This window comes from Zootoca vivipara, chromosome 7, assembly GCF_965207765.1.
Source record: "Zootoca vivipara chromosome 7, rZooViv2.hap1.1, whole genome shotgun sequence".
Classification (NCBI taxonomy): domain Eukaryota; kingdom Metazoa; phylum Chordata; class Lepidosauria; order Squamata; family Lacertidae; genus Zootoca; species Zootoca vivipara.
Window position 1 is genome coordinate 62,623,491 of NC_142590.1, and position 11,700 is coordinate 62,635,190.

The 11,700-nt window shown below is 41.2% G+C and overlaps 1 protein-coding gene across 15 annotated transcripts in view; it reads right to left on the reverse strand.

The window, feature by feature from the left end:
- CSDE1 (cold shock domain containing E1) overlaps positions 1-11,063 on the reverse strand; it is a 28,972-nt gene extending 17,909 nt beyond the window's left edge. For 2 of the 15 annotated variants that reach the window (XM_088674414.1, XM_088674413.1), the window contains exons 1-5: positions 10,986-11,063; positions 6,485-6,878; positions 5,582-5,741; positions 3,391-3,417; positions 1,541-1,739 (exon numbers count right to left, since the gene is read on the reverse strand). In XM_088674414.1, the coding sequence (XP_088530540.1) occupies positions 1,541-1,739; positions 3,391-3,417; positions 5,582-5,707 (352 nt within the window). In that variant the 5' untranslated portion in view covers positions 5,708-5,741; positions 6,485-6,878; positions 10,986-11,063. Of the gene's footprint in view, positions 1-1,540; positions 1,740-3,390; positions 3,541-5,581; positions 5,742-6,484; positions 6,879-10,985 lie in introns of all 15 variants that reach the window. The other 13 variants (XM_060277166.2, XM_060277165.2, XM_088674421.1 and 10 more) reach the window with 7 other exon arrangements.
- Between the last annotated feature and the right edge of the window lie 637 nt (positions 11,064-11,700).

The window sequence follows — 11,700 nt, forward strand, 5'->3', positions numbered from 1 at the left end:
GTAACACTAAACAGGAATAATTCGCAAGCACAGCTTTACTTTTCCTCAGGCAATCCTCCCTGTCTCCAATACTACACAGCCTCAAAAGCAGTCTTAAATTTGCATTAAGCATGCAAATTTAAGACTGCTTTTGAGGCTGTGTAGTATTGGAGACAGGGACGAATGCCTGAGGATAGAACTCTCGAGAACTACAAAAAAGGCCAATGAGTTGCTTGCATGTAAATGGTTCCCCTGGATCTTAGTCAGTGGCATTTATCTTGCACATGCATGCTAATATCAAAATAACAATTTAAAACATGACTGCATTCTCCTCAGTCACTGAATCTGGCTCATGAACTCAGAGTAGGCAAAATGCGAGGCTCTTTCTGAACAGCATTCACAGCCCATTCTTCTAGTCCACTGGTTTCACAACTTTATGACACCAGAGGTATTTTCCACCACATTTCTTCATCTACCAAAACAACTGTAAGTGTTATAAAAAAAGCTAAAGCAAATTCTAGGGTCCCCAAAGGCATCTAGATGGCCACTGTGAGAGAAGAATAACTGATTAAATATGCCTTTGGTCTGATCCAGAAGGGCTCTTGTATTTTTAGGGCCATAATCATTGCCCTAATCTCAGCCATAATTGCCTGAGAGACAGAATTTTAGAGGTGGTGGCCATCCCAGAAATGGCCCTCAAGCACTATCACTTTTTGAAATTGTTGACGGGTCAGTGAGAAGGGCCTCTGTGAAAGACCTCAGTTCTTGGGTAGGATTATACAGAAGATAGTGGTCTTCATTATATAGCCTGGCTCCAAACCATTTAGGGCTTTAGAAGTTAAAAACAGCACCTAACTGTAAACAAATAGTCTGGCCATGTAGTTAGTAAATAAGGGGATTAATTAACATGAGCCCTACATCCCACCCTGATAGCAGTCTGTAGTGGCGAGCAAACTTATCAGCCATTCTACTGAAGAAAAAGGAAAAGCTTCCCAGAACACATTATGGGAAACCAGTTTCTACGATACTGTACTCTACTCAATATATCTATATCATAGAAGTATCCATATAGTTAGGTAAAGGTAAAGGGACCCCTGACCATTAGGTCCAGTCGTGACCGACTCTGGGGTTGCGCGCTCATCTCGCATTATTGGCCGAGGGAGCCGGCGTATAGCTTCCAGGTCATGTGGCCAGCATGACAAAGCCGCTTCTGGCAAACCAGAGCAGCACATGGAAACGCCGTTTACCTTCCCGCTGTAGCGGTTCCTATTTATCTACTTGCATTTTGAGGTGCTTTCGAACTGCTAGGTTCGAACTATATTCGTCCATATAGTTAAGCCTATCTATCTATCATTTATTTATTTATGACATTTCTATATTACTTAATTATTTACATTTCTAAGCAGTGTACATAAAAACAATCCACAGATAATGGGAATGGCTCTCTCAACTAATGGTTGGTTTAACTACTATTGACTAGGCAGACACATCTCTAGTGTTAAGAAGTGCTAATGTAAAGAGCCTCAGTTATGAACCCAAAGAATTCCACCAGATGAATTACCTCCCACTTTAAGCTCCTGTAGGTTGCCATTATACTGTGAACAGTGGAAGAACAGTCTAGCTTGCCGTTCTGAACACTGAATGAATCCATAGGAGGTTAGCAGTTTTTCAATAACCCCAGTTTCACGCAGTCCTGCAGAAGTACCATTGGGGTACCCGTTATGTCCATTGTTATGGAGAAGGTTTGGATCAAAGCTCATCTGAAAGCAAAAGATAACTTGTGAAATCCTCCAAAAGCAATTCCCATCGCCTTTCATACTTAAGGGAACACAGAACACATACTGTGCATTAAAGAGCATCAGACAAGCAAGCAAGTTCCTGGCAGCTAAGGCACAGCTTGTGTACACTATTTGTCTAGCTGAAATCCATCAGTAACTAAACCACATTTAGCTTGTAGGATTTATCTATATGTGGTTAATATGGCACTATAGTTTCCCACTATATACAGAATAAAGTTAATACTTTATTCAAAATTAGTCTTTAGTATAAACTTGCCTTTGCCAAAGAAGGCCACCAAGAAAGCAAAGACGAAAGCTTGCTAATCTCAAGGCAATTTCCATTAGCACCTTCTCTACCCTTGTTGAACTGGAGGCCTAATATCTTATGAACTTTCATAATTGTTTGCTGTACTCGTTCAGCTTAAATGCTCCTTCTCTGTCCACAAATGCAGTGGTTAATGCCAGAAAACAGAGAAAACTGCCCTACTGAATTCTCATTAATCTTCTAGAAACACATAGATATAAATATGGCTTTAAAACAATTTTGCTATCTTAAGTTAAATCAAATCCAGAGATAAGTTAGTATTAGGGTATCATTTAACTTTTGCTGTTAGAAGAATCAGTGAGCATATCATGCAAGTCAAAGGGCTCAAGGCAAGAAATTGCCAAAATCATGCATTTTGAGACCATATATTTTACAGATATGTTTCAGTTTCCTGTGTATCTGTTTAAGAAAGCAAACCTAAAGTTCCTGCTACTCCAAGGAGCCATTAAGTGTACAAAAGTTCCAAGTGTAACAAGCTCTAAACACAATAGTCTAACAGCACAGTTATAACCAAACAGATTCTTACTCATTATGCTGGTAATGATGCCATTTGCTGTCATTATTATTAATCAGAGTTGACCTACCCACTAAGGAAAATGCCAGATTCTAAGCCCACATATAGCTTTTGGAGATGCATGTGGGCAATCCTCCTATGGACAATGACCTAGGAGCAAGGTCCACTGAACTCAATGGGATTTCTGAGTATAGGATTGGGCTGAAAGAGGCTTTGGGTTTTTTTGTCAACTGGTACAGGCACTAAGATAACATTATGAAATACAGAATAGTGGTCATTTCTCTTCTTGCAAAGAAACAAGAACAGAAATCCCTTGTATATTTGCCAACCAAAAAGCACTAAGACATACTGCAACTCATTTTTTGGCAACTTAAGATGCAACAACTCCCTACTTAGAAATTAATGCATCTGGAGAAGGTGCTTGCTATAAACTGTTTCCTATTAGAAGTGTGTCAAGTAGAATTTATATTATCTATGCCATCATTCTTTTGAAGATTTAGGAAAATAAATCTATGTGGGCAAGATACATTCAATCAATTTATCAGAATGAATAAAATGAAGTTGCAACACATACACACAAATGACCAAGCTTTCATTAAGTTTCTGAAACAGATACAGGAAAGCCCCTTTTAAGAACCCAGCAAGATTTCCAGCTGGTTTAAGTGGAATTTTATCCTTTAACCTGTTGAGATTTAATATCAGTGAAGTTAGAAGTGAGAACATATACAGAGATGAGTTAACTGCAAAGGATCCCCATGCTAAGATTCCATGTCTGTCAAGTTGCCCTGACTTACAGATCTCTGATAAAGAGGGGTCCTCTTCTGTTTTTTAGACCCGGATGAAGTAGAAGATGAAGAGAAAGGTAAAGGATGAGAAGGAGGGGGAGCTGCAGGAGGGGGGAGAGGATCTGATGACACAGTATAATGGTTCTCCATCTCATACAGCTGTGATAACATAGTACACAGTATAACTAGTCAATAGTTAGCACATCTTTAAAAACATCCAAGTAATTATCAAATTCCATTTCTCAAGAGAGCTGGAAGCCGAAAGCAATCAATCCAAATTTCCTTTTTAAAAATAGGATTACAGTATAAATAGTATTAGCAAGCACTATTTCTAGGTCAATTCCTCTCCAACAATGTTCTGATTTGCTCATACTACCAGAACTCTGACCAGCTCTTACACAAAAGTACTCACAAGGGAGAAGTGTCATTGGAAATAACTGAGTAACGGATTGAGCTAAGAGTTGTAACATGTTGCATGTTCTTGCACTGCAGCAAACAGTATGTCCAGATAGAATTATAATAGCATTTTATCTTTTCCCATTTTAAAGGGATAGCAGAAGAACTGGCACTATTAATGAGACACAGAAAAACTGCTTGTTACATAGGTTCTAAAGAGTACATTCACACAGTTAACAATTCAAAAACTGGAATTTTACCCAGATAACACTATGTTATCTGTGTTCATTAACCCTAAGGGTTCAGGAGAAGTCTTTCTTTCCCTCTCATTATTTGGAGAACAGAGACTAGTACCTGAATTTCAAGTAAGGAGCACTTCAAAACTGGTCATTAACTAAATTTAGGACATCAGGAATATTGGCAGCAAGATAACAGCTGGTCTCAGTTTTCCTCAACCTTTATTTAATAAATTTAAGCAAACATCAACTGTACTGCACAGAGATGAACTGAAGTGAAATTGGTCTAGCAACAATTTACGGCCTCTATTCTACAGAGCATGTTGCACCAGTATTGTATTCATGAACAGTTGCTGGTTTACTGTTTACTATGTCAAATCCATAATGCAGGAAAGAAATTCCTACACTGGTGTACAGTAGCAGTCATTTTCAGGGTTTTTAGGGCAATGAACAAGAGATTTTAGAGGCTTATTTTCCTGGATTTTTTTCTTATTTTAAGATTATTATTTGCCTTATAAAGAATCATATTATTAGTCCATCTAGCTCAGTGCTACTGATCAGCAGCTGTTGAAAGTGATATAAAACAAAGGTATTTCTTATAGCCCTATTGAAAGGTCTATTTAACTGAAGATGCCAGGGATTGAGCCTGGGACCTTGTGTATGGAAAGTATGTGCTCTAACACTGTGCTATGGCCCTTTTCTGGGCTGCACTTTTAATTCCATTTCAGCAGCCCTCAATTATTTTGAAATATGATCTTGAGGCTTGAGAATTTTGCCTAATTATGCTTCATGGTATCACAACTACTCTTCCATTTCATTACTAATAAACAAGTCTTTAGAGGGTTGAAGAGAGCCCCTTCCCCAGCATTTAAATATGATAGACATGAGAACAAATACATTGTCTCTCAAGGACATAAAGTTTTAAACTTAGCAGTTCACTGCCAATCTTACAGGCTTTTGGGGAGAACCCCTGAACAATTTCCATGCTAGTAAAGGCCAAGGATGGACATGTTTCAACTAACTAGCTATCAACCGTATTCCAGCTAGACGTGGAGTTGTCACAGACAAGAAAATTTGGCAGATGTATACTCTGCTCATTTTCAAAAAGACTCAAAATTTGAATCGGCTGCCTTTGGCCGTTTGAAGGAAGATTTGGATCTCTTTGTTTTAAGGTTTTCCAGGTAAATAACAAAAGAAATCCAAAATTATCTAAGTATTAGGGTAGTTTTGATTTTAAACAGCTGGAGAGGTAACCAATTGCCCTGAAACAGGAACTAGGTCTGGTACAATGACCAATGAAAAGAATGGTTGGGAATGAGGGGTGAGTGTGAAATGATTTTCAAACTGAAACTGTCAAATTGAGTGTTTTAGCCTGCTCACTGCACTCTGGCAGGGTTATAAGATGCTTTGTTTAATAAGAGGTTCCAAAATGAGCAGACATTTCTGCTAGTAATCTGCAAACTGGCCACATTTTTTTTTTTTTGCTCAAAGGAGGTTGTTGCATCACACCATCTGAGCTAGCTTGGCTTTACCCTTAAGAATATTGCTAGTATGGCAAAAGAACTTACTGATTGGCCATAAGGTGATAAATTCAGTCCGACTGGAGATGCATTGCCCAGGTTGGCACTAACGTATGCAGTAGGGGGAGAAGACGGCATGGAAAATTCAACAAATTCTTTCCAGGTGCTTGCCATATTTTTACGCCTGTTTCAACTTAATTTTATAATGCTGCATATAACAAAATCAAACAAGACAACCTTGTCAATGTATATCTGCCACTTATCCAGTGTCATAAAAAGCTGCCATTCTGGCAGCCTCCTAACATATTAAGACAAGAAGGGATTGATGTGCTAGTTAAGGAAGCATTTAATAGCTTTAATTTACCTCAAGAGGGGTTCTGAAATGGAGAGCAGAAGCTGGATGCTAACTGAACTCATGGTTACTATTAATTCAGCTGTCCCAAAGCTGTCAAGTTTTCCCTTTTCTCACGAGGAAGCCTATTCAGCATAAGGGAATTTTCCTTTAAAAAAGGGAGAACTTGACAGCTATGAGCTGTCCTTATAGCAGACAATTAACATTTAAACCTACCAGCTTATGAAATGGAGACTCACTGACCGATACTAGTAATTGGGAGAAGGATATGGAGAAAGTTTGAGATCCAGACTTATAGCATTAGAGTAAACTGATTTCAAAAGGGAGAAACTGGAAAATAGTAGCAGAAAGCTTAATGAAATAGCTACAATGATAAGATTGCATTCCACAGTTAGCTCAGCAAATATAACCAAATGGCAATACTGATGAACTTGAATCATTTAAAAACGTAAGCACCACAGCCAGATGTTAGCTCTGCTTTTGATATTCTGACCAAATGAAGGCAGTCAGGATTTAAATAAAAGCATTATTTAAACTAATGTCAAACAGTAGTTTTAATTCCAGTATCTATTACTGTTTTAACGAGTACATGCACCAACCTCGCAGTGATATTCTAATATTGCACTTTCAGTAGTATTCGCGAATTCTTCGTTTCAGCACACGTTTCAAAGTTTGAAGATTGCTATTGTTAAAAAAAAAAGAGATAGCAAGAGACAAGTGATCTATCAAGCTAATAAGGAATAACTGGTGCTGCACTGGGCAGTTTCAGCACAGCACTGAAGAAAACAAAGACTACTAGCAGTGTTGGGACGTGCTCTTTTGAAGCTGTTGAGTAGGCACAAACTTCTTGTTTCAGATCAAGTGTTGTGTCTTCAGTGTAAATTTTACTCTTCTTTGGTCTTGTTTTGTTGTTACGATGTGATGTGTTCCTTTCCTGATCTGAACTTGAAGCAGCAGTTTCAGGTGGTAAATTCAGTTCTGTTACACTTCATACTGGAGAGAAAACAAACAAACAAGAAGTCTATTATGCCACAACTTTTAGACATTTTGGACACTTAACTGATGTGATCCCATCTTTCTGAGCAGATCTTTCTCACAACTCCCAAGGTTTTACTAATGCTTGAAAAAAGCTTCTACCTTTTTACTAAGCTCAAATCCTAAATTGCACTGAACATAACCACTGGTTAGAATCTCAGAAATTACTAGTAAATTCTAATGTTTATATGCTGATCAGGCTTTCTTAACCAGTTTCAATACATTTATAGGCATGTATTTGAGTCATGAACATTTTCACAACTGGAATATAAATTCCTGTTGCTTCAGGAACAGAGATCAGAGACAAACACGAATCACCACAGATATGCAAAAACATATGTGAAATGTCTATTTCTTTCCAAAATGAACTTTTACTTGCTTTCCAGGAAAGCAGTATGGTAACCTAAAAATGTCGATATTATCAGGCTCTAATGTAACAGTACAACTATTTATAATATTTAAAGCTATCATATAATATGAACAATAAGCATAACTACACAGGTAGCACAAAGGTTTGCTGTAAGCTGCTTGTCCAAGCCAATCTCTGCAGTTTATCTGGGCCAATACCAAAGAAAACTGCTAAAAGATTTAAGAGTTGAAACATGCAAGTATATTCTTGTTTTTCATCCTGAGCCTGCCAGTTATAGCAGAAGACAAATGCAAAAGTTGCATTTTAAGTTGTGTATTTGAATTTGTTTCCAAACCCAATGCACTAGGAAGAAGCAGTACATTCCACACACACACACACACAAACACCTGCCTGGGTGCTAAGAACCTCAGGTGAACACCTTCCCTTGGTCCCATCAACATCAGAGACATAGTTGGTGGAGACACAAAAGAGCCTTTTCTGTGCCTGCTCCCATATTATGGGATTCCCACCCAAGAGAAGTTAGATTGGCTTCATGGCAGGCCAGGACCTTCCTATTCAAACAGGACTTTGAAAACTAAGGTGCAGACAATACTGGCCACTTGGCCACTGCCATGGCAAACTATATTTTACTGCTGGTTTTAATGAGGTTTTTTTAAAAACACACACACAAAAAAAATATTTAAGTGGTTTTTAAACAAATACAATAACCATTAAACACTTATCCAGCAGTACATCTATTAGTGTTTGCTTCATTCATTGTCACTAGACGTATGTTTTGGTATATTTTAACTATGGCTTTTATTACTTTGTCTTTTATAACATGCTAATAATTAATAAATCATCAACAGCATCTATATAATGTATTTTCTCATTAATGAAGGGGCTACATATTTCTTTTCCTATGTGATAGTCAGGATGCGGTAATGGATAGATAAATCTGACCCCAGTGATAATTTTTTTCAGCATCCAAACTTCACTGGACATGGAATGCAGAATGATGCTGTGCAACAGCTGAGCCAGCTAACATAAAGGGAAGGAGAGTGAATAAGGATTGTGATCTTGAGAAGAAAATGAGCAGGAAGAGTGAGAACACGAGTAAATAGATTTTTTTTAAACCCACATCTTTGGTTTTATACTTCTGTAGTCTTTCCTAACCCACAATGTTTTGGGGAAAGACAACATATTATGGAGGAAAGACAACATCTCTTGAATAGTAAGTGTTTCCATATATTATTGTTGATGTACAGTTAGCATAGTTAAAAACAGACCAAGAAACTTAGTAAGGCAAAAAAGGAACATCCCAAATCTCTCCTAGCCAATCAAAGTAGGAAGGTCAGCATGCAGGATAAGAAAACAATTGAACATTTTTGTAAGAACAGAACCAGGTTAGCTTAGCTGGTGCAATCTAGAATGCTGTTACGCTGTACTACTAAGCACAGCCTTGAAATTAAATTCAACTAAAACAAATACTGTAGTTATTACTTCAACATAAGCATGGTTAAGAGAAGAGTGCCCATTCCACTGAATGTAGTCTTAATTCCTATGCATATTTTACACAGAACCCCCAAATTCAGATGGACTTGCTTCTAAATCAGTTTAAACCTAACTATTCCCTGTACTTGGTGGCAAAATATGTTGATCCTCCCATGTTGTGAAGCATTGGACTGTAGTTCAGTGAAATCAGTAGTGTGTATGTCTGTGCTTTAAATTCTTTACTTTTCAGCTCAGCTGCTATAAATACTCCTCCCAATGGCAAACACCCAGTGCAGCTGCCAAGCCTCCAATGCAGCAAACTCTGGGATAACACATGAATCCACAAAGGATTAGCTCAAGTTCAGCACAGTAAAAAGCAAGTTCAGTTGTATTATGACTTGTTTTTTTGTACTTTGTTGACACAAGTCAAGTTTTCTGTACATTGTCTATACAGCTGATGTAAGCTTTGGCAGCCATATTTAGATTGCAACACTAACAAGGCATTGCTACATGTTTCCAGAGACATCCACCAAAGAGTTTTGTCTTTGAAAACATTGTTTGGTACTGTATTAGCTAAATATAATATTGGTAATCAAGATCAGAAGAATCCACATGCAAGTAAGAGATAGCAGTAATTAAAGAAAATTATACAGGAGGCTGAATGCCATCCTAAACATAATTTTTGAGTGCAAATCCTATAGAACAGACATGTATGGGTTTGAGCTGTAACCATGCATATATACTTAGGAAGGACCACCAAATTTAGTGGGTTTACCCCCAAGAGTGTGTGTATATATGAACACACATAGGACTGCACTGCAATTCAATATCGCTTTTAAGAATTCAGTATTGTTATACTGTATACCCCTTTCCCATGGAATATATCAGCAAATAGTCATCGTTTGGAGACAAAGTCACCAGCAAATCAAAGGCTTTATTCTTAAAGGAGGCTTACGGATCAGATTGCACCCGTATTTAATGCTTATAACCCAAAGGGTGAATATGTTGGTTAGGCAGTATGTAATAATAATCGAAGAAAGCCTCAAACTATTGCTCTGAGATCTGAATGTGCGATTATAATGGCTTTATAGTCTTATATTGCAGCAAATGAATTGAATTGCCTAGTTGTAGGGTGAGCGCTCAAAACAGATTTCTGACGACCGCAGAGTGGTGCCAGACAATCGTGTTTCCTCAGCTTCGTTACCGCTGCCCACATGAGTGAAAGGAGCTACGGGTGGCCATTCCATCCTGTGCCGCAGCATCACATTAAAGAAAGCCACAGCACATGGCACTGAGGCAGCAAGATGGTGGCTCCTACTACTGAGGGACGATCTAACGCTTGCGGGGCGGGGGTCCGCATCAGAAAAGGAAAGGATGCGGAAACCCAAAGCCCCAGCCCTGTTGCGACTGGGGGCGAGCCAAGGCCGGAATCCAGCCCTGGGCGCCCCTCCCGCCGGTTACACCGACGGGCACGTTCTTCCCCTCAGGCGCCTGGGTCGTTTCCACTATCTGCCCCTCTCTCGAAGCTGGGGCGCGGTGGGGGTAGAGCGAGGGAGAGAAGGAAAATGGCGACCGCTCCCCCTCACACAAAGGAAGATTGACCTCCTCTTCCCCTCCCCGCACCCGCAGGCTGCATGCTGGGAGAGGTAGTTCCCGTCGCCCACTCCGCTCCGCCGAAGACGAGGTGCCAGGACTCCACCCCCCAGAAGGCCCAGTGGCCGCGCAGCTTACAGGCGCCGTGCCGGGAGTTGGAGTGCTTTCCATCGCCGCGGCTGCCCAGAGCACCGCGCCCCTGAACTCCAAGCCCCAGCGGCCCCTGCGAGGAAAGGCCAGTCGCGCGGTGCACATTGGGAGCCGTAGTGATGTCGGGGTTCGGGCCCACCAGTCCGCTCCCTTTCCCTCCCTCTCTTTAGGCCCCTGTCTGGAGACAAACGGGGGCTGGGGAGAAAAGAGTGTGAAGGAGCCCGCTCGGCTCAGCAAGGTTCCCTTTCTCTCGCTTCTTCCCTTCCGCCCCCCCCCCGCCTCTTTGCACCCGTCTGTCAAACGAGCAGGGCACACGGCGGGTGGGGGAGGGGTTCCCCCCGCGCTAGACCGTTGGTCCCTGGGACAGAGTGACAGGCAACATTCCAAGCCCCCTCGGCTCTCCCTGCCCGCCACCGTCAAGGTCGTGCCGGGCGGGTAGAGGAGGTTGCCGGCCTCCCGGCAGGGACAACCCCACTTACCCCAACAGCTCAGCGCCCCCGCTCCAGCGCCGCCATGAGCAGCACGGCACAGCACGTAGGAATAAATCCCGGCTTCTCGCGAGACTCGCGGGCAGAGAGGAGGGCGGTTCCGCGCGTGCGCAGCAAGGCCGGGCCGGGGGGGGTCGAAGCGGGAGCGCAGGCTCTAAGGGAGGCTTCGGGATAAGTACCCGCGCAAAAGCGCATGCGCGCCTTTGCTCTCTGTTTACTTATTGGCCGCCTTTAAAGGCAGCTGCTACTTAAAGGGACGCCGTGCGATATTGAGATGCACGAATTGCATCTTTATTGCAAAATGTGAAAAGATTTTGTATGTGTAACAAAGGTCATGAAATTCATGAGCCCTTCAAACGGAAGGCACCAAATCAAACCAGCACAATGACACAATAACATTGCAAACCCTCCGCAGAAGGATGTGAACTGTCCAGTTGTTTTACAGCAGGGACGGAGAACCTGTGACCCTCCATATGTTGCTGGACTGGACTTCCAATTCCCATCATCCCTCACGCAAAAGCCGGTTGGATCAGGCCAGCACCCCAACTAGCGCAACATCCTGTTCCAATATTGGCCAACCAGATGCCTATGACCATGCTGGAATGAGCTTCACCTGTTAATCATCTTGTCCTTTCCCTCAGCCAGCCCTGCATCTACTTCCTTTCCGTCACATAAGATGGGTCGATGTGTCCAATTCAGAATAATG